Raw genomic sequence first — 23,050 nt, 5'->3', positions numbered from 1 at the left:
GCATCTCTTATTTCATCCTCTGGTTTAGTCAGATTCTCTCGACAATCACAGCAGCCAAAACCCCACTTTAGATGTTCTTCAGTTTGCCCTCTTCAATAACACCTCACACACAAGACCAAAACTCCACACCTCCCTTCTCTACTGTATTCCTGTCTGCTTGGCATTTCTGCTGTCATACTACCATAATTTACCTTATCGTTGTTTGTGTCCAACTGCTGTTGCTGCTTTTAGCTGCAAGTCTTTTCTGAGCACCATACATGGTTTGTTGCTTAGTTTCTGGATGTGCAGCTGTGCCCTGAACCCCAGAGCCACAAGGTCTGTTTGAAGTCAATGAAGAGCCTGATGTGGTCTGGGATTTTCTTTTCAGTTTGCTGCCATTCAATACAATCCATTGCTGCCATGTGCCCATTCATCAGCTCTGTCTCAGCACTAAGTCAGTATGACTCAGCCAGAGGCACTGTGCTGGCATAGCAAACCCGCCAGCAGTACTGACATGCATCCATGTGTACACCCACCTGCCTATCTGGAAAGGCCTGGTGTAAGCAGTTATTTGACGTGCATAGCTTCCTCTTTGAATTCAAATATGGTTTTTATGTATGAGAAATGTAGCATTTTGTTTGGTGAATAAAGAAGAAAATTGATTTCTTTGAAGGAAATGACATTTTTATATCAGCTTTAGTTTGAGGAAGAGCTTAAATAATGTATGATGTCACGTTTTGAATTCTGATTAAATCATTAAATTTTCATTTTAAAAGTAATACTGGCCAAGTTTGTCATAAGAAATGGATATAAAAATGTACAGATAGACGTCAAAACAGAACATTCCTCTCTGATCCCCCTGACTTTCTTTCTCCATATTTCAATGCTCTATCTCTGACCATCAGGTGACAGGAAAAGACTAGCAGGAGAGACAGAATAACAGGAAGAGAAAGCAGGAATAAGAGGAGGGGAGAAACAACTGTGTGTGAGGTTATTCTGTGTATTGTCTCAGATTCTGGGAATCTGATCTCAACCAGATGCTGCCACAGCAGAAAACAAACAAACTGAAAACATAAAGTACATAAGACAAACTTAATTTTAACTTTCATCCACTCGTCTTTGTTTTCCATATTTTCAAAGTCACTCACTGCATGAAATAATAGTTTCTGCTGTTCTTTTCACTCACAGACTCAATGTTTTTTTTTTTTTCTTGAACTGGCCTGAACACAACTTGAGGTTGTTAAATCATAGAAAGAGGCAACATTTGTCTCTTTTTAGACGGGTCTGAAATACCACATGTTTGAATACAAAGATAAGAAAGATATTTCTGACCTTTCTTTCCAGTAAAATATGGCCTGAGCTGTTCTGATGCGTTCCCTCTTACAATTAATTTTGTCACTAACAGCCCCTCAAGCTATTTAACACTTTTTAGTCCGCTCTGCAGTTTCCATGACAACCACATTGATTGAATAGGCAACAGTACTCCTTTGTGACTCACTTTCTCTTCAGACCACAGTCATAGTCTTTATTACACATGAGATGTACAGCCAGAGCTGTGTTTGATGAGTTAAGAAAATCACTCCTTTTCTGGAGAAACTGAGCTGGTGGAAAAATAAGGGTGGAGTTCAGTCATAGTCACCATTCATGGCACCAGTAAAGTCCCTGTGCTGGGCTGTGTATACTCATTGGGGGATGCAGAAATGCCACCGCTCGTTATCTCAGAGTCTGTTCTCTGGGCTGGTAATTGGGACATCTACAGTATATTATTCATCTTAGCCTGCACTTTTAGCATACATAAACTTTTATTTGCATCTATTTATGTTTATTTGTTTATGTTTAATCAATGTTTGCACAAGAACACAGGAGTGGCATGTTATGTTTTAAAAGGGATCTGTATATTTCTGACTATATAGACCGTAGTCCTTCATATCTCAGCAATTGGGTTTATAACAATTACTTCTAACAATTTAGTTAAATCCCTCTATTTAAACTTTTTTCCAGAACAATGGTTGTAAATAACAAGCACATACAGTAAACATACCCAGCTCAGCTTGGCTTCACCATCACTATATCAATAAAGTTGATTAAAAGTCAACATGCTTCATTTAGTTTGAAGATATTTTGCAATTATATATCCTTTATTATTATTGTAATTTCTTCCCAGTATATGAGGATTAACGCAACAGATAAACCTTCATATTTCTGAAGAACTCTGACTGTAAAAATGACTGATTAATGATTGACGTAATCTTTTAAAAATTAAAAAAATATAGAGTGCTTGAGTAATGTGAAACGGAATGTATTACATAGTTTTATGTTTTTCAGGTGCTATTTAAACTAATAGAACAATAAACTTAAGACCAAATGATTTCCATCCATCCATTATCTATTCTGCTTTTCCTGTTGTGGGGGGCTGGAGTCAATCCCAGCTGTCATTGGGTGAGAGGTGTGTACACCCTGTCGCCAATGATTTTCAAATAATTCACTATTGTTGCCACATGTTTGAAGTACCCTTAATATGTTATCAAATACAAGTTGTACAAAACGTTATACACAATATATTTAGCAGTTTTAAATTTGAAATCAGAAAATCTATGCCTAATGTGAGCTAGACCTGTTTGTATTAGTTAAAAAATGATTTGCAGTCATACACAAGACAATTATGAATTAGGCTCTCATATTTGCTGCAACAATAGTATATGCAATTTATCACTGCTTTGTAGCTTGTGGTCTATTGTAAGAGTAGGCTAACTTCTAGATGGATAATGACCAAGTTTTATAGTGAGTGTTTTTTGCAGATGGCTGTGCCATATAAACCTTCTGTTTTAATTACACCACAAGCAGCAGCCTGGAGGCCCCCTTAACATACTGACTCCATATTTTTTTCACATCAACTTCTGCAGTCAGAGAATATTATGCCCAGGCTCCACACAGGACGCAAATTAAATGTGTTTCTGTGTTGGCTGGGATGTTGAGCCTCTTTTTCCATACTCATTATAAGCTCATCCTAATGCACCCAAACTCTTAAATATTCCAGCAAGGGCCAGTATACAATAGGGGATTGCACGTGTGAATGGGTATGTGTTTCATAAGCAGGAATGTGTGATATCATACAACCAAAACAAAACGGGCACAGACACTGTAAAATGCCATGCAGAAGTTACAGAATTAATTCTGACAATATTTATAAGATGCAGGATGCTTAAAAATTTCCCTATCTTACTTGCTTGAAATATTTTTTTGCTCTTTGAAATATATCTAAAAATAAAAACCCTTTCCTGCTTTGCTTCACTTTATAGTTCCTGCTCACTTACCGCAACTGAACCTAAGCAGTGGTAGAAGTATTTATATTATTTACTACTGTTTAAAAATAGCGACAGCACATTGTTAAACACTCAATTACACTTAAACTTCTGCTTTGAAATAACATTGTAGTTGCTTGTTGTGAGCTAAATGTAGACCTATTATGATAAAAACACACACAAAAAATTTAAATAAGCTAATTTGAATCTTAGTTATGAACAATCATCCTAAATTCATTAAGGGTTAAGTCATGTTAAAATTTCCAATATTGGGATATTTCTTTTTTTTGTTGTTGTTGGAGGTCCTATAGGCTACACTATTTGAATAAAACTAATTTAACTTTTTAAATAGGCTACATGCAATAGAGTAATATGGAGTAAAGGTATTCTACAATATTTCCGTATGTGTAGTGGAGAAATTAAGGCATTTACACCTCACACTTCTGCCCTTTCATTCAGTGATAATGAAGAAAAACTAAATGCTGTGCTGACTAAGAGAGAAGGCTGAGTCAACAGACTGCTGATATTTTTAAAAGTGACACAGGATGTGAAGGTCAGTTCTGAGCGGAACCAGAGAGCGAATATCTGCCCCCAGGTTCCCCTATTTTAAGAAAGACAGCGAACAGTGAGCGGTAAAAGCGTGATTAATTATAACACGCGTCACATTAAGGTGGACTTTGACTTGTGGCTTAATGGGAGTACTGCACCTTTAAAAAATACAAACCGTTCCCTGCGTTCAGTCCCAAGTGACGACTGTCCGGTGGCCACGTACGGATATAACGGTAGACTACTTTTATCAGTCCACTTTTGATATTCCGACGAAGTTTTAATCATTTAAACTCTTTAAAAGTCTGCGTTCTTGTTCCCGGCAGACGTACAGAGGGCTGAGTTTTGAATGAAGTTCCCCCGCTGGGACTAAGAGGGAGGAGGGGGCAGTTTGCGGGGTCGTCCAGGCTATCGGATCTGGGATCTGCTCACTTTTATAACCAGACAGACGGAGACTGGGCGGAGGGGCAATCACAAGGAGGACGCCGACTTTTTCCAAACTTTTAACTTTTTTTTTTCTACCGGACGGGAAAGTTTTGGAGTTAAAAAGTTTCGCTCCGGGACTGGACTTCTGTCGCTTGTCAAAGACCTGACTGTACTCTGGAAATATCCTTACACACTCGTTCTGCCTCAGCATTTAAATACGAGGACTTGTAACTTTGTCTTTGTTGCACCAGACGCACAAAGTATCTTCAAAATGGATAAATATGAGGATTTGGGACTCGAGGCGAGTAAGTTTATTGAAGACCTAAACATGTATGAAGCCTCCAGAGATGGTTTATTTCGAACCAGGAGGGACGCAGGAAACAACCCAGACTTTGAGGAGACGAGAAAAGTGTTTGCTTCTAAAATGACAAAAATACACATGCAGAAGCACCAAGAGGAGATGGCGAAAAACAACCAGGCTATTAAAATGAACGGGGGCCACAACAGCAACTATTACACCAAAGACAGACCGCCTCTCAACAGTCACAGACAGCCGGGGGAAGCTGCAGCGAAGCCCCCGATTCTCTCTGGCCCTGTGCCAGGTACCACGGCTGGGAATCAGTACGCACAGTTTGACGGTCAGAAACACCTCACAGGCATTCAGTCTGAACCTCAAGCCAGCAGGGCGTTTGGCTACGGAAACAATTACGATAATAAGGAGCGCTTAGAGCCTCATTTATACCCAAACAACAACCCTGCACCGACCAGCCCTGGAAGCCCTTCTCATCACCTTTCTCCAACTTTGTCTGGGAGCAGCATTTTATCTCAGCAGCAGCCTCAAAGACTGCCTGCACCTACCTCCACCAACATCCTGCTACTTCAGCAGAATCAGGCTGTCACTCAGCCTCCAAACAGGAGTCCATCCTCCTCTGCTGGTCCAGCCAGAGGATGGTCTGACGAGACCTCTGGCTCTGCGAAACCAGACCTCATCCCTGCCCTGCCTCTGAGTGCCTTCACTGGAGGAGCTGACTTCAACAAGCAGCCTCAGCCCTCCACACAGTCTGCTCCTTACTATGCACCGACTGCTAGAGCCTCCACTGGCCAAAATGGTCCTGTTGCAATTCCCTTGCTCCTACCTGTAACGTCTGAAACAACTCAACCTAAAGCACTTGTGACATCTCCTGCCTTACTCCCTGGAAATGTCTCCAAAAGCAGTAGCAAAGTTCAAGGTCAGAACCAAGTACCCGGCTTTGGACAGGCCACAAGTGCTACAGCTGAAATCCTGTGCCCCCTTAAGCCTGTCCAATTGTCTTCCCAGTCTCTCCTTTCGCAGCCCCTGGAACAAGGGCCTTCAGCTGCTGAAATCAAACTAGAAGCCCTCACCAAACGACTGGAGAAGGAGATGGATACCCAACCAAAGGCAGACTACTTTGGTAAGACAGTTCAGACTAGCTAGCACCAAAACAAAAGTTTGGTTAGTTCACTACTGTAAAAGCAAGGTACCAACAGAACTGCCCACCCAACATTTGGATAATAAATCCTCTTTTTGATTTCATCATGCACACGCTAACACCATCACACTTCTTCTGTGTTTCCCTTCCACACCGACACACACACTTCTTGTTGTGTGCGTGCGACTTTAGATAAACGTTGAAAACAGTTGCATTGTGTCTTTTTGAAGGCGTTCTCGATGTCCGTCAAATAACTGAATATATTATTCAGACACTGCAGGAGGCCTCTGTCTTTCTGCTGTGGAATGCAGACAGAATAATTTTCTAATTTGTTCATGTTCTTTTCTTAAATGACTCATTGTCTACCCTCTTGGCAGCTGAACTCTTCGGCAGTAAACGATGGGGCGAGGCCAGAAAGAAGAATTGTTTCCTCTTATCTCATCCTGGAGACTTAATGAATAACTAGATCGAGCTTGATCACTTCTGCCCCGACAGATCTTTGGTCTTCGATTGTTTTAAAGCTCCCATGTTGAACTTGTGTATTATTGCTCTTCGATGTCACTCATACAGCAGACGTGTTTGCGAATTTCTCGTGATTATTTGATGTGATGAGTCGGTACATGTACACAGGAAAAGGGATGATGACAAAAAAAACACCTGGGACTGCTCGCTCTGGCATTTGGGCAGACGCATAAGATGCAAGCAGTCATGACAGTGATTTAATTTTTGTATTTGAGTTCTTCTGTTGACAGGCTGAGTAACAGAGGTAGGCAGGGATGTTTATTGAAGAACGTCCATAATCAGCAGACGGCACTGACCGCCTGCAGCACTAAAGCTGGACAGTTGGAGAGTGATCAGGAAATTGATGCTATATTAAAAAAAAAGGAAAAAAAAGGAAAAAAAAGACATGCTTAGCTTTATCACAAACGCAAGAAAAGGTTAAGAAGATGAGATATATTGAAAGTTGTGTTAGTTGCGTTTTTGTTGTGTCACAGTCATCACAGGATGTGTTCACATCCAGGTCATTCGAAAAGGCACTGAGAGATAGAGAGTGTGAGATGGATCTTAAAAGCCACAAAGCACCCCTATTATACACACACACACACACACACAGACACACACACACACACACACACACAACTCACCCTTCCTACTCACCGAAGGAATTTCCTGTTGGAATGTCACGATGGTAATGCACAGCCTCCTGATGTGCGTGTGTTGGAGTGTAAGGGAAGATGTTGTGGTATAAGTCATGGTCGTGACATGGCTCATGAAGAGCACTTGTTGCAGTTATGTATTAGTTGTTGTATGTGTGGCAGAGCACGGTCAGTATGCAATCAGAAGAAATGTAGGTTGAAGGCATAAAGCGTATGTCTTTTTTTTTTTCTCTTTCCCACAGAGCCCACACACACTGCTACTGTATGGAGTTTCCCCACTAGACCGTGGCTCATCCTCTGAGTCATGCTTTCATGCCAGACCCCCCCCCCCCCCCAAAAAAAAAAAAAAAAAAAAACTTGTGTGGACTAGTTTTTCATCATCAAACACCGTCATCGTTGAAAAGAAAAATAGATGTTTCTATGAGCCAGTCGGGGCTGAATGTAATGCACTTTTGAAAAGATGCAAGGCCGTGTTGGTGTTTTAAACATCCAATGAGTTGTATCCACACACAGAGCTGGGATCAATCCAACTATATACAGAGTGCAGATTGGCAAAACTGCAGCTGGAGGTTCTGGGAAAATGAGTCCGGTGCCAAACTACTACACCAGGGGACACTGAGGAATGTCTGAGCGAAGAGAGAGAGAGAGAGAGAGAGAGAGAGAGAAGAAGAATTTTACTAATGAGGTCTTAGGATATAGGGGGGGGGGGTCCCAGATAAGTTGGAGGTGCCTGTGGTTCAACTGAATGGATGAGTTGACAAACAGAGAGATTTAGGGACAAGTTCTAGAGGCCTCTTTGTCCTTGGCCACTGGAGTCAGAGGATGTGAGATTTATAGACACGTTTAACCTAAAGGGGGGGGGGGTAAAAAATAAGTGTTCCACCTTCCCTCTTTTTTTTTTTTTTTTTTTTTTTACTTTTACACACATTCAGTGGAGTGTTTAGTGTCGTGTAAAGACGGAGGATTAATTTATCCCATCTGGCTGTAGAGTGGAAAGCTTCGTTTTCACTTTTCCCAGGGATTCTTTGGCTTCTGCTCTGGCAGTCTGTGTGTGTGTTTTCTATATAGGGCCTGTGGTGTTTGAATGAGTTGATTATGCTATGTCACTTCTGTGTGTGGTATTAATGTGCCTATTGATAGAAGTTTAGAAAACGACGCCACAGGAAACGCAACATTCGGCACTTTTTTTTTTGTACAAGACGCCGATTTTCTGACTTTCTGTTACTTTGAGTTAACTTTGGCATATCGAACGTGGAATTACAGACACGGTGGAGTCCGATTTTTAACAAGACATTTATCTTTCAAAAAACAAAAACGTGGATACTGATGTTTTATCACGATGCTGACATCAAAAAAAGTGAGCTGAGTCGTAAAAACAGTTTGAAACATTTCACCAAAACAAACAGAAAACTGTTGAACAATTGTAAACCCAAAATAATGGATGACGTTGTAAAATTGGTGACTGGTTTGAACTCTTAACTTACAACCAAATGCAAACAGATAGATCACAGTGAGCTTAGAGTCAAGTACAAAGCATGAGATGGATATGTTTCAGATAGTCAGGGATAGTCAGGTGTCGTGCACGTTCTCTCTGTGGACGTGCTGTCACGTTGTTTCTGTGCACAAACTATCCCGTAGTGTGTTGTATTAGCTAACGAAACAAAGCAACTCCTGCAGGTGTCCAATGTTGCTTCTCCGACTTGTAGCTGGAACACGCTCAGCTCGGTAAATGGAGCGCAGCAATAGGTTACCATTTAAGCTTCTGTTTCATAGTGAAAGAAGGAGTCATCAAGCCTTTGCTTTAGGAGACACAGTGCAGCATTTAAATAGATGTAAAGTCAAGGTTGAGTCATGTGTATTATTAGATGAGCCTGAACCTTGTCACTACTTTAGTCGAGGTAACACTCAATAGCTGCTACAATGCGCGGCTACAGTGGCTTGTCAGGCAGGCAGCAGCAATCTACTGGGAGTTTTGACAGCTGGGAAAGGTGAGGGAGAGAAGGAGGAGGGTTGCATGTTTTGATTCCCCCCCCCCCCCCCCCTACTTGAAGGAAGGGTTCAGCCCCCTGAATAATCACACTGTTTTGGAACATGGGACTCGGGCCAAAAGCAAATTTGTTGTGACGAGAAGGTAACTAAAAAAAAAAAAAAAAGGAACATTTACGTTCCACTATTGAAAAGGTGAAGCAGAAAATGGGCATGATTACATTTTTGCTTTCATGGAGGGGAACATGTCCTATGTATAAAACATGACGGAAAAATCCCCTGGCTCCGTGTCAGCTCTCTGTTTTCTGTGAGGTAGTTATCCCCGCTGTTTGTAAATTGAATCTGGTCAACATTTGACCAAAAACAGAGAATGTCATTTAATAGCTTGCCACTTATTGGTTTGCAGTTGGTCGGGCGCATGACCATTTTATTGTGTTTTCTAATTATGTTCCTCTTTTATCTCTAAATCCCCCCTCCATAATGTGTCCTCAGTAATGGAATTAGGAGATACACTAGCTCAAACATATTTATAGCCCTGCCCCTGTCATATATTGTGTTAGCGAGAGTCGAAGTGAAACATTTGTTATACACAGCAGAGTGCTTTTGGAGGAGGCAGCCTCGTGATATGTGTTGGATACAGTGGAGACAGAAGTTTCTTTGTCAGTATTCGAAGAGGTCGCCGGGCTGGGCTGCGCTCCTTGTTCTCTTTCTCCACAGGTTATTTCCCTAAAAATACACAGACACGCATACCCTTACTCTAAAGGAGAAGCTTGAGGTATGGCTTCCATCTTCCATAAATGCCGCCTCTGTTAGCTTTACTTTACCTTAAATCCCTCATGACTGGATGTTTGTATCACACCGTAACTGATTGATTTAGCAGCTAGCTGACTGCCCATTAGGATCAGCAGTGTTAGGGGGTTTTCACTTGTCACTGCCTAATTTGTCAGCTGTCACATTTCCTCCTGTCATACAGAGCATGCTCAGAGGAGGAGATGGAGATTGGCAGGATACAAAGATGATGTTTTCCCAACAGGTATTTGGGGAGGTAGTGTTGCATCCTCAGACGCTCTACATGGAAATGTCTTATGTGTTGATCACATGGGAAACCCGAGTTGTTCATGAGCTGTCCAAAGTAGAAAGAGCGATTATGTAACATCAGCCTGCGCGCTCTAATGTGAAGGGCAGCGCTGTTATTCTTCACTCAGCTCACAGGAAAGGAAACTTGCTCTTTTCTTGTGCCTTTTCATTTTTCATATTTTTCAAATTTGGTGCGATGTAAAGAAGACTCCTGTGTCTTGATATTAAAGCATACAGGCTGTGTGTGCTGTTAGTGTAGGACTATTGTGTGTGTTTTTTTATATCAAAGGTTTTATTAACAGAGCTCTCAGCCTCTGAGCCAAGTCAAATAAGCAAATAGGGATATATTTCCCCTTCGATGACACAGCCCGCTAACAAGCTTCCTGACCTTTATGAGGGATGTATTTCCTCTGCTCCCATTGTTTGTGTCTCGTTTAATCTGGATCGTAGCTCACGCAACTCTTCAATCCCCCTTTATCACAATACGGGCCGTGTCTTCATGTTTTTGATTGAGTGACTGCATTGTGTGTTTTTTTCCGTGACTTCTCACTCAGTCATTTGCTGTACATGTGCCTCCAGGAGTCTGTGTGAAGTGCAACAAGTCGGTGTATGGAGCCAGCCAGGCCTGCCAGGCAATGGGGAGCCTTTACCATGACTCTTGCTTCACCTGCAGCGCATGTAGTAAGTACAAGCACATACACGGCGGCACGCCTTTCCCACAAACCTCCACTTCCATCTGAGCACTTTCACCTTCTCTTCCTTGGTCGCCTCACATTTAAAGCTCATGTCACCTTCAGGCTATTTTGGTTTCCAGAGATCTGTTTCACTTGAATTAAAAGTGGTACCTTTTCTCTTCATTCTGTCACCGGCCCGAGCAACAAACACACAACTATTTAGGGATTACTGTTGGATACTTCAAGTGTTTGGTTTCTGGGTGTGCCAGTCACTCCTACAGCCCACGCAAAGACACACAGAGCAAGACTTTTAAAGAGCTGCTTCATCTACCAGTCCTGGTATTTAATGGAGGTACAGATAACACATGTGGGGTGGTGTGCAGACCTTCACAGGGAAATGTGTAAAATTATTGAAAGCCAAACTTTAATCTTTATAAAGACTGGGAATGTAGGCATAAACAAGTATAACAGTTGTAAACAAGCACAAGTTGTTGCACCTTGTACTGGTTAGGTGCAAGACTCCTTTGTATACAAGTGCTTCACTCCAGAAACGAAGACAAAAACATTCATGTTCTTCAGTTTGGTCCTTTTGGTTTTTTTATTATCGGAGGAAGACAGCAAAAAGCTCCATGAAGTCATCGTGTTGGAATATCCAGCCTTTAAATCCAGGGAGATGTTTACATGAAACAGAGCGTCAAAGGAAGCGTCTGAGCGTGGTCTGTCGATGTGTTCCCTTCACTGTGATCTGCATAATTGAGTATCAGTGTAGCTTGTTTCTTTTTGGGGGTCTCTTCTTACAGCGCTGCCCTTGCCTTGTTTTGGTTATACTTTGCCACCAATCAAGTTCACAAGTTGAGGTTCAAAACCCCTGGCTATGTGTGTCCTGAAGTGTGACCTGGCTCTCCACCAATTAAAAGCTTCTCCTCCAAATTTATCAGACGCTTGGTATGTGGAGTATTTGTGGCACTACGGTGACCTCTTACTCAGGCCCAATATTCCGCTGCACCTTTGACCTCGCTGATTCCACCTTTAAATGTATTACCAACATCTCTGTGTTTTCTTTGACCCTCCTCTCGTGTGTTTATACATGTGTTGTAGCATACAGAGATGAAGAAGAGGATATTGTGGCTCAGAGTGAGGCTGATGTCTGATGTGTGTGTGTGTGTGTGTGTGTGTGTGTGTGTGTGTGTGTGTCTAAGGGTGGTGCAGAGAAGAGTTAACACACTACATACCTCTCATAGCTTGCTCTGTGTGAGGGCATAAAGGTTGTGCTCGCCGTGAGTGGCCCCAGGGAAAAGATTCTCAGCTGGGGAGGAATGCAGGCATAGGGGCCCTCTATAGGTCCGGCTCCAGGAGGACACTGGGGGCTGTTATGTCAGCTGGACGCAACAAGATGGAAGTACAGTGTGACACAGGGAGAGCATTCAGAGGGAGCGCTGCACCTACCACATGCAGCCAGCATGCAGGGGGCAACGCCAACGATCACATCACGCAGTCAGACATCCATAGGCTTTAAATTAGATCCGCTTTCTCATCTCAGAATCCGTGTGTTGACAACTGTCACACAAGTCTTTATGACTGTAAACTTCCTCCTCTGCCCTCAGTCCAGCCGCTCTCCTCAAGAGGACTGAGAGACAGGAGGACATTCCTGGAGGGGGGGGGGGCGGCGGGGGGGTGTTGTTTCCTCTCTGCTAACATTGCATGTTTACAAACCCGTAAAAGTCAGAATCTATTACATCTTTCATTACATTATCAGGGTAACTGGCTTCACAGTAGCCAACTGAATATTATCTAGAGACATCTTCAAAAGTAGGAAGAAAAAGAAAGCAATTTCCTCTTTGGTTATTAGATTCTCCTCTGTTTTTCATGTTTCTATTGATATGTAAAATGAAATGCTCGTGAACTCTATTAACAATCTTGACTATGCGGTGAACTTTCAGCAGCGCTGCATTTATTGGGTCTGCAGACAGGTCGGCTGACACTCAGCACAGTTTGGACAACATGGTATTGGTCTTGAATCGAATGGTTTCTAGACACAGCGAGGGTGATTGACAGGAGCTTGACCAAATGAGACTATCAGACTTTTCTTCAGCGCAGAGCAGTTTTTACACAGCTTTGGTGGGGCAGGACATTTTTTTTTCAGGTGAGAGAGAATCCCTTATTAAATAGTGTTTTAATGTGAAAACGTTCTTAATAAGATGCTGACATGTCTTACTAGTGTCATTTACTCGATGTACGAATGGGCTCGAGGCTCCGTTAAGAAGTCATGTCCTCGTCATTGTGGAGTTCTTCTTTTCTGAATGGCGTGCAATAAGGTCATGCATAGAGGCTGTTTAATTAGAAAGTGGTGTGTTTTTTCTCTCTCCCTCAGGTGTTTAACATTTTCTATGAAATCGCAATTGTCACAGTTCTTTCTGGTGCTTTTAAAATTGTAGGCCCTGACTCCTGACTTTAATTAAGCTCTTATCTTATCTCTCGGCAAAGCTCAGAGCATTCCTTCTCGGACGAGCTGGGCAAAAAGAGAGAGAGGAACGTGAAGAGGAGGAGAGGCCCATATCTCACTTTCATTCCTCTCTTCATCCTTTTGAGACACAATTCCAACAGTGTCTGTCAGTAATTACTGACACACCTCGGCCTGATGGAATTGACATGCCTTCTTCTAAGTTAGTTATTGTGCAGGCTGTTCTGGCCGCGTGAACATTTTAATCCCATTAAAGTACGATAATGTCGTTTAAGATAACTGGTTCCGAGGATTTCATGTGACATTGATGTAAAAAAAAAAAAATTAATCATACGGTTTCAATTGACTTCCCTTTGATGGAGAGAAAGGAAAGAGAGTGGATGATTATGTGCACAAAAAGAGCAAAGGTTGGATTCAAACCCACCACCGCTGCAAGCAGGTCTACATCCGCTGTACAGTACGTAGGCCATGCAACGTAACCTCTAGGCCACACAGTATTTTCAAAAAGTGGAAAGTGTTAGTTGCGTGATCTATTGTTGCACGTCTTCAAGGTGATGATTGATTATAGGATGGCTAATTAAATCCTCTAATAAGTCAAGGAACAAAGACCAATAATGTAGCTTTATCTGATCGTTCTAATCGGTACATTTTGAATTCTGTTAACTCCTTTTCTGATTTAAAGACAGCAGCAGTTGATGGTTTCATCAGGGGTCAGGAATGTCAGCAGCCTCTTTCTCTCCCCTGTATGGCGAGAAATGTTGTTTTCAATTCGACATAATTTGCATTTCTTCCCCATCTTGAAATTAAAGCTGCAATTCCTTGTGGCTAAATTGCCGTGCAAAACTATCTGGATAGAGTAATCAGGTAAGCAGAGCGTGAACAGCATCACCGGAGATAAAGAAAGCTCCTGTTCGCTGAGGTTAACCCCTCCCTCACCTTCCCTCTCGGAAAATGTGAGGAATGTCCCCTTCTTCCTGTGGGACCTGGACAGGAATAGGAACGTGAAGTGAGCAGAGAGCTTTTTGCTGTTGTTTGTGTGTAAGCTGGCGTGAGCCTGTGTGTGTGTGTGTGTGTGTGTGTGTGTGTGTGTGTGTGTGTGTGTGTGTGTGTGTGTGTGTGTGTGTGTGTGTGTGTGTGTGTGTGTGTGTGTGTGTGTGTGTGTGTGTGTGTGTGTGTGTGTGTGTGTGTGTGTGTGTGTGTGTGTGTGTGTGTGTGTGTGTGTGTGTGTGTGTGTGCTGCTCAAAGACATCAGATCCCAACCATGGAACTGTGAAAGCCCACAGACAGACAGGAAGCAGACGCAGCATGTGGAAAGAGCGTTTAAAGGAAGAAAGAAAAACAATAGCAGGTCGTTGGAGGTCTTTGAAATCCAACAGGGAGTTTAAACTGTTGCACCTGTCTACAAGAATCACTCGGTCACATGGATCCAGATGTGTTGCTTATCCTACTGCAGCCGGATCTTTGTCCCTGCTATTTTATATTAAGAAACCATCACACCATAGATCCATTTGTTTGATTGATCTGCCTGGGATTCAGCAGGATATAATGAATATTGCAAGAGGGTCCATTACCTTCAAATGGGTGTAATTAATCACTACGGTCTTTATGCGATAGTGCTGGGACTAGTTTCTGGCTTTACAAGATTTTCCACCATTTAAACATCCAATAACTGACCTGCCTTTTCTCTCCTTTACTTTCATCCACTTATTGTGAATCAATATATTTATATTTATATATACAGTGAGGAACATTTGTGTTTCAACACCTTGCGATTGTGCAAGTTCTCCCACTTAGAAATTATGGAGGGATCTGAAATTTACATTGTAGGTGCATTTGCACTGTGAGAGACAGAATTTAAAAAAATAAATGAAACCAAATCAGATGACCATCTGGAGGATCCAGAGGAGGCATGGGAGAAAGTCATGTGGTCAGGTGAGACCAAAATAGAACTTTTTGGTCTAGACTTTGGAGGAAAAAGAGAAACGAACACCATCCCTGTAGTGAAACATGGAGGTGGAACCATCATGCTTTTGGGGTGCTTTTCTGCGAAGGGGACGGGTCGACTGCACTGTACTAAGGAGAGGATGAATGGAGCCATGTATTGTGAGATTTTGAGCAACAACCTCCTTCCCTCAGTCAGAGCATTGAAGATGGGTTGTGGCTGGATTTTCCAACATGACCAATGACCCGAAGCACACAGCCAGGAGAGCCAAGGAGTGGCTCCATAAGAAGCATATCAAGGTTCTGGAGTGGCCGAGCCAGTCTCCAGACCTAAAGCCAATAGAAAATCTTTGGAGGGAGTTGAAAGTCTGTGTTGCTCAGCAACAGCCCTGAAACCTGACAGATCTAGAGAAGATCTGTGTCGAGGAGTGGGACAGAATCCCGTCTACAGTGTGTGCAAACCAGGTCAAGAACTACAGGAAAGGTTTGACCTCTGTAACTGCAAACAAAGGATTTTATTTTACCAAATATTAACACTGATTTTCTCAGGTGTTCAAAAACGTACGTGCAGCAATAAAATACAAAAAGTCATTTAAAAATCATAAAATGTGATTTCCTGTTTTTTTTTTTATTTATTTTTTTAATTCTGTCTCTCAGTGGAAATGCACCTACGATGTAAATTTCAGACCCCTATATTTATATATGATACAAATGAACATTTCTGTATGTGTAGGTCGAAAGCTGAGAGGGAAGGCATTCTACTATGTGGGAGGGAAGGTTTTCTGTGAAGAGGACTTTCTGGTAAGTAGTGAATACATGTTCCATACATTGAATTAACCGAGGTGTTTAGTGTTTCGCTGTGCCTTCAAACATTGATTACTCTCACCCCGCAAACATCCACAATGTTTTAAAGGTTACATCTCTTTTTCTGTCACTTTTTCTTTAAATTGATTTTCATGACTGCAGTCCGTTAGGCTTTAAATAACATTAACATCGGTTGGAGACTGTGACCTTGTGGCCCAGTTTGGAGCATCTAATGCTGCTAATTCATATCAGTTTTCCCCCTTGGGTGGGACTGGAAGAAGGTCAGTAAGTGGAGAAACTGCTTCGCTATGATTTACAGAGCGGAGGGCAGCAGGGCCATTCACACTCGCGCAAAATGATTGGGTAAATGTTTAACAATCAGTCAATCATCTATATTTGTAAAGTGCCAATTCATAGAAAATGTTAACTCAACACACTTTAGTGAAATATGTTACAGATTTTAGCTTTCTTTTTTTTTATCCAGTGTGCATATTTTCTGTTTTTGTTATTCCCAACTCATCCTTGTATCAATACATCCAGCTCCCTGTGTGCATATTTACCCCCCTGGACCACTGTCAGTATAAACCTGATCCAAATGCCTCTCCACAAAGCTCTTAGTTGCTCATTTGAAATGAATACTGAAACATATTCACTATCGCTCTCCTCTCCCCATGTGCTGGTAATTGTCTGCTCTTCTGCCAGGCCTGAAAGCGTGACTTCTCCTCGGTGACTCTGTTCCTGCATAATAACACATAATAATGCTGAGCGGACAGATTTCAATACTGCATCAGTTAAATGCCAATCTCCATCACACTCTCTTTGCAGACAAATGTATAATCAGTTGTCCACACACCTAAATCCCTAATGGTGCTTACTGTTGTGATTTTCCTGAGTAACAGACTGTTAAGAGGCTGCTCTCAGAGAGCCAAAACAGTGATTTTTTTTTAGCACTTTTAAGGAGTGGTTTTAGTATAACTACATATTCTTAACACTGAGTCTACTTTGAAATATGACAGACAGACACTGTGGACTTTCTCAGAGCTCAAACCAAATCATAAAGTCAGAGAACTCAGTCATGTGTTAAATAACCAAATTCCAATGACATCACTGTTGTCTGTGTCTGTTAAAGTACTCTGGTTTCCAGCAGTCTGCAGACAAGTGCAACGCATGTGGACATCTGATCATGGACATGGTGAGTGTGTGTTGCTCCTCTGAAGTTGTGTGTACTTTTTGGTTGGGGGTTTTGTCTTTGTGTGTTTCGGTCGGAAGTGATCTCAGCAGAACTTAAGAGTTACTTCACCCCGAAATGAGCTCTTTGTGGGCACATCTGAATAAAGACTCATGAGGAAGCATCGCATCTCCATATGGGTCCCTCTCACACTCACTAACACATAAACTTGTGGGTACATGTGAAACACACACACAAACGTGACCAAGACAAGAAGTGCTGCTTTTCCTACACACCTTCCTATCTTATTGAAGTTGCCTCATCTTGAATTTAAAAAAAAAAAAGATGTTTAAATAAATCCCAACATTTTCTTCAAGCTTTATTGGCTTGATGTTATTCTTTTATTATATATCATGCAGAGTACTCCAAGGGTTTATTCTTAGCTGCTGTTAAGACTTAAAATACCCTCAGGGATCATGAAATATGAATCTAATCTAAAGGCAAAGATTTTTTGTCAGAACAGTGACGATTTCACATTATTGGATACAGATAGAGAGGAAACTATGAAATAGCAGAAGCAGAATGGAGTATTGATGTCATGATTTTCTTTCTCCCACCACTCTCTCTATAGATCCTGCAGGCCCTAGGGAAGTCGTACCACCCCGGCTGTTTCCGCTGTGTCATCTGTAACGAGAGCCTCGACGGAGTGCCCTTCACAGTGGATACTGAAAACAAGATCTACTGTCTCAAAGACTACCACAGGTGAGCCTCACATGCTGCTCAGTGCTTCAAGGAAACAGAAGCACGTGAGCTGGGATTTGTCTGTTTTGAATTTGTTAAGCATGACAAGAGAGAAAAAAAAATCCAGGTTTCATATTCCCAGTGTCCCTAACTTCCCCTTGTATCTGATTTAGAAAGGTCGCCTGAGTTTCCCTCTGCCACGTGTGACGGACACATGAGAAGTGTAGTCAGAAGTGTAGGAGTAGGGGAGAGAGGAGGAGGTGGAAGGGGGAAAGAACACTGTCGAGTACGAGGTGTGAAGAGCTGCGTGCGGCCTATGACAACTCTCTGCCAGAGTGAACAGTAACCTGCCCTGCCAGGACGACCTCTTAATGTCCAAGAGAACAATTAAGGTCGCGCGTGCAAGAATAGTTTTCCGCAGTAAAAGTTAAAAACCACGGCACCTGTTATACCTCAACAGTTCCAGCCTTTCTTCTGCCTGCTGGTGTACAGCAAAGCCGTGCACATGGTCAATGGCTGTCTGGTAGCTTTCACGTGTTTTCCACACTGATTAAATCAGACAAACCTCGTTGTGTTTGCAGTACGTTTTTTTTTCTTCTTTAACCACAGTCATGACAATCTACACTGAGAGCTGCTTTGTTTTTTTTCCTCCGACCTCCATGTGCAATCCATGTGTGTGGGAATAAAAAAGAAATCCTGTTTTTTTTTTTTTTTTAACTTCTTTTTTGGGGATTTTAGGAATCATGTGAGTGAGGGGAAGCCAGCACATCTGCAAACCTGCCATCTCATAGACAAATCAGAGTGTAGGGAGGGGGGAGGGGGGGACTGCAGGTTTAAAAAGTCGGGAGATGAACATCAAGAATAAACAGCTGTGGTCTTTGAAAATAGTGAATTTGATCTCAGGTTGCTTATTATATAAAGTCCTGTTTCTTTTTGTATCTCACTACGACAGGGTCCTGGCCCCTAAATGTGCAGCCTGTAACCAGCCCATCCTGCCTTCAGAGGTAAGCTAATATTTTAACATGTTGATGATGTTTGAATACAACTCTAATAAGTCAATCATAAACATTGACATCAGGTCTGATTGAACTATGTGGAACATTACATAACACATTACAGAAACACTCGGCAGCAGTGGCACAAAACGTCTTTCTTTTGACAGGCAGAAACCTAGAGCAGAACCAGACTCGTAGTGGACAGCCATCTGCCACGACTGGCTGGGCAGATAAAGTGGGATAGATGGAGAGACAGAATGAGAGAGGGAGACAGAGTGGACAGACAGGCAGACAGACAGCAACAACATGAACAAACGTTAACAGAGAGTTCAAGTAACAATGGCAATAATAGTACCATGATGATCATTATTTGAGGGACAGCCCTCATTTATAAATCCCTGAGGTACTTGTCTGTTTGCATATGACTAGAATATTGAGTTACATACCAGTATAGATTTATAAAAACACAGGATGGCTGCTGTTGACAAAGAATGAATGTTTGCTAGATCAATGTCAGAAAGTTTTATATGTAATGAAAGGAACCCTGCGTGTGTATCACAATATCTGATATTCATGGATTTATTTTTACCTTACTCTGGATGATAGTTTGACCCCTGTGAGTCAACACTGAGCAACAAAGACTATTATTAGAGGCATATCTGGTATCAGCTGTAGATCAGCTTTATGCCTTCATCCCATCTCTAAGCTCCGCCTATGATACATGTTTATCATCCTGTGTTCACTCAGCAATGACCCAAACAAAGAATTGATTTATTAATATAATACAGCAAATATGTCCCTCTAAGCTACAGGTGATGCCAGATATGGCTGGTCAGTGATTAGATATGTCGACAGGGAGGAGCAGATGGATAGTGTGGTGAAGAACAGGTCACACACAGACAGGACATGTTGGCAAAAACAAAGAAATGTCCAAAATTAGAGCTCACTCTCCTGGAATGTCCCCTGCCCTCCCCTTTCAGTAAGCAGTGCTTGGTATTTAGAGGAGAGCTAGTGTGTGTTAGTATGTGTGTGGATTTGAGTAGGGGGGCTCAGTCAGTCTTTTGCATTTATGTAAGCTGCTGTATGACTGCCCAGGGGAGTTCCCTGTCCTCCTGCTATGGAAAGGTTCTTCCCCTCTGTTTCTCCCTTTCTGTAAGCAAATATACGATCAACAAATATGTTGGGTTCTATAGAGTCACATTTGGTCATCAAATTAACATTAATAATCTATATTTAATTATGAATGTAAATCAACATTACTATTCAGCTGAGTTTAATAAACCTAGGGGCACTACTCTAATATCAGAGAACAACCAAATATTACAATATCAGTCTCAAATTAATAAATTAAATACTAACTTTATTAATAATGAACAACCTGTATTTAATTGAAGGCGAGAAATCCGAACACAAAGCCCTCGCACCCAGTCCTGTCACAGTGTAAATACACCAGTAACAAACAACTGTTCTTTACATTACAACAGTGTTGATTTAAAGAAAGCAACATTAATCAATAAAACTAAATGAAACAAATAACTATTTTTAAACTAAACAACATTAAACAAAGCATAAACAAACAAACAAGCGTGCTTGAATTCAGCACCTGAAGATCGACAGAACCTACATGTATGCAGCAGCCAGGGAGGAGTTGATTTGTGTCCCTTGACGCTGTGGTCATCTCAGCCCTTGTGGTGAGCAGAGAGGAGGCTGTCGGCCTCCTCGACTGTTGAGGTCCATGATTTAAAAAAAACTTGGTTGTATCGTTTGATGCTTAAAGCATTTGAAGACAGTGCATCTTGAGAGGTGATGGCTTTTATAGACTAGGGTCTCCTTGTGGGTTTACTTTGCCCCCCCCCCCTTTCTCCTTTTTTCACACCTTTATGTTAGATGCCATGGCGGGGGTGCTCTTGGTAAGGTTCATTGTGTTTTTCCCTGCAAAATAACTTTAGGCAGGCTTTCAAAGGGGGATACAGGCATGAATCCTTTGTTCAGAACACATAGCCAGAATCCAAAAGGTTTATTGTCAACATCTGAAGCTCTTAGAGGAGTAGTTCAGATGTACAGAACATTCATGTTAATGATAATCACAATGTTACTAATCTTCCTCAGGGCTCTGATGAAACCATACGAGTTGTCTCCATGGACAAAGACTATCACGTGGAATGCTATCACTGTGAGGTGGGTTAAACAAATCACATGCCTACCTTACCAAACTGAAAATAAAGATTTGAATCGAGATCTGAATGTTCAGAGACGCTCTGAATGGCTCATTAAGACAAGTCATTATGTGAAGATCCCAGATCTTAATTACAGTCTGGATAGTAATTACAAACTGCGTATAAGATTGGGTACGCAACATCTCATCATCCATATCTATCCCACCATTTTACTCAAGTTCTCCCCCCCATACACTGATTGACAATTGCTGTTCTTATACCCAATGAAAATAAAAATCAGTGGGCTGTGAGGAGCAGCTTTCTGTTAAAGACGTGTTAACTATTTTGTGGCTGGTGTGTTTCTTTTTATTTATCTTTAAAACAGTTCAATAAGAGCCTCTTAATAGTAGATGTCTTTTCTGGAAACAGAATTCTTGTCTGAAAACAAAAAACAGAAGGGTGGGGAAAGAATCATTCATGTATCTAATTACTCTCTTCGGACTGCACATATTTACAATTAGATAAATAGATTTTGAGTAAGTCCACAGGAGGCTTTTCGAGAGATAAAATTACAAGCTTATAATTATACATTTAAATCTTTTTACCTGTTCTTATTGCTTCGTTTTACACATCTGAGGTAATTATGGCCATCCATTTTTTTCAGGGGTTGCATTGGAAATAAGGATCTAAATTTAGTATATAAATCAGACTGGTTATCCTCCTGACTTGAACCATACCTGTCTTTAACACCTCTGTGTTTTTACAGGAATGTAAGATGGAGCTGAACGATGAGGAGGGTCACCGCTGCTACCCTCTAAATGGTCATCTCCTCTGCCACTCCTGCCATCTGAAGAACATGGAGCCTGGCCGCTCCTCTTCCACATCATCCTCCTCCTTCTGATCCCTGCTGCACGTGGAGAGAGGGAGACATCTGGTGGATTCGTGGAGGAACTTCTATGGAGTGATTGACTGCAGGGGCAGACATTTTTACAATTCTTGTTGTAGAGGATTGATTAATATGATAGATGAGCTGTTGCCTTGCCTTTATTTTTAAATGAATGTTAATGAAGTTTTCATGATGCCTTAAGAGGTTTTGAATTAAGTTTTGGTATAAACCAAAACCTTTCTTAGAATGCGTTGTGTAATATGACTACATGTACACTTTGCAATAGACTTTTCTTTATCATTCTTTTCAAATGTCAAAAACATTTCCATTCATTTAGCAAATATTGGATTGTCAACTCATTAAAGATATAGGGTAAACCTCCCATCTTATGTTTACATTTCTGGTGTAAAATTACAGTTCAGATTGACCCATATGATGGATAGTGATACAAATCCCAGCTGCCTAATGTGTTTTTCATTTGCCGTGAGAAAAATAAAGGTCATATCACACAATACTTAGAAACAGGTAATTTTAGAAGAAAATTAAATGAACTATTTTTTTCTTAACACAAATTTGGGGAGAAAAAAAAAAGGATAAAATATCTGTAACACAATTTGTTTGTGTACATTTCCCTCGGGAAAATAGAGTATACACAACCTGTTGTTATGGAGGCACAATCAGCATCCAGAATGTTTTGTGGTGACAATTTAATTTTTCCATGTATCATTTGAAAATTCCTGTATGCACTAAGATAGAAAATGTTTTTACACAACCATTCCATTAAAAACAGCGAACAGTGCCTTCAATCAAGCAGGTTAATATGCTTTTGTGCTCTTTGGTTCATAACACTTAAAACTTATTTCAGAGCTGTAATGCAATCAACAGCCATTATTCGCCACATGCATTTTATTGTTAGCAGAGTTCGACCCTAGAGTTCTTTATGCATCTATGAAGGGATTGAAATTAGGTCTGTGGTTCTATGTATGCTGTTACATTTTCAAAGATTGTTTATTTTTTAAAAAAAGTAGATATAGACCTGTACTCATTATTTGTTTTTCGACTGAGCAAGAACCCTCATGCTTATGTATGTGCAGTGTTAATTACACTTTTGATTGCCTACTTTGATATCTATATTATTCATGTGTCGGTTTAGTGTAGTACTAAAGTTGCTTGTGTCAAATTAGGTCATTTTTTATAGCTGACTGTAAGGTTAAGATGAAGAGCAAACATATGCATTTGTGTTGTATGATCATTGTAAAGACAATATTTAATAAATTCATTTCAATTGGCCAATCTTTAA

At 41.2% G+C, this 23,050-nt stretch overlaps 1 protein-coding gene across 2 annotated transcripts; it reads left to right on the top strand.

Annotated features, from left to right (window-relative positions):
- Nucleotides 1-3,991: 3,991 nt before the first annotated feature.
- On the top strand, nt 3,992-23,050 carry limd1a (LIM domains containing 1a). Of its 2 annotated transcripts, XM_079343198.1 has the most exons (8): nt 3,993-5,686; nt 10,504-10,605; nt 15,734-15,801; nt 16,934-16,996; nt 17,604-17,734; nt 18,666-18,717; nt 20,818-20,886; nt 21,631-23,050. In XM_079343198.1, exons 1-8 carry the CDS (start codon nt 4,525-4,527, stop codon nt 21,763-21,765), a joined length of 1,782 nt encoding a protein of 593 aa, XP_079199324.1. In that variant the 5' UTR covers nt 3,993-4,524; the 3' UTR covers nt 21,766-23,050. The 2 variants fall into 2 exon arrangements, with proteins under 2 accessions (XP_079199325.1, XP_079199324.1); XM_079343199.1 differs by lacking the exons at nt 18,666-18,717; nt 20,818-20,886; nt 21,631-23,050 and adding an exon at nt 17,887-17,974 and having other exon boundaries at nt 3,992-5,686.

The sequence above is a fragment of the Symphodus melops genome, assembly GCF_947650265.1.
Source record: "Symphodus melops genome assembly, chromosome: 5".
Lineage (NCBI taxonomy): Eukaryota > Metazoa > Chordata > Actinopteri > Labriformes > Labridae > Symphodus > Symphodus melops.
This window is presented reverse-complemented; position numbering and strand designations above follow the sequence as displayed.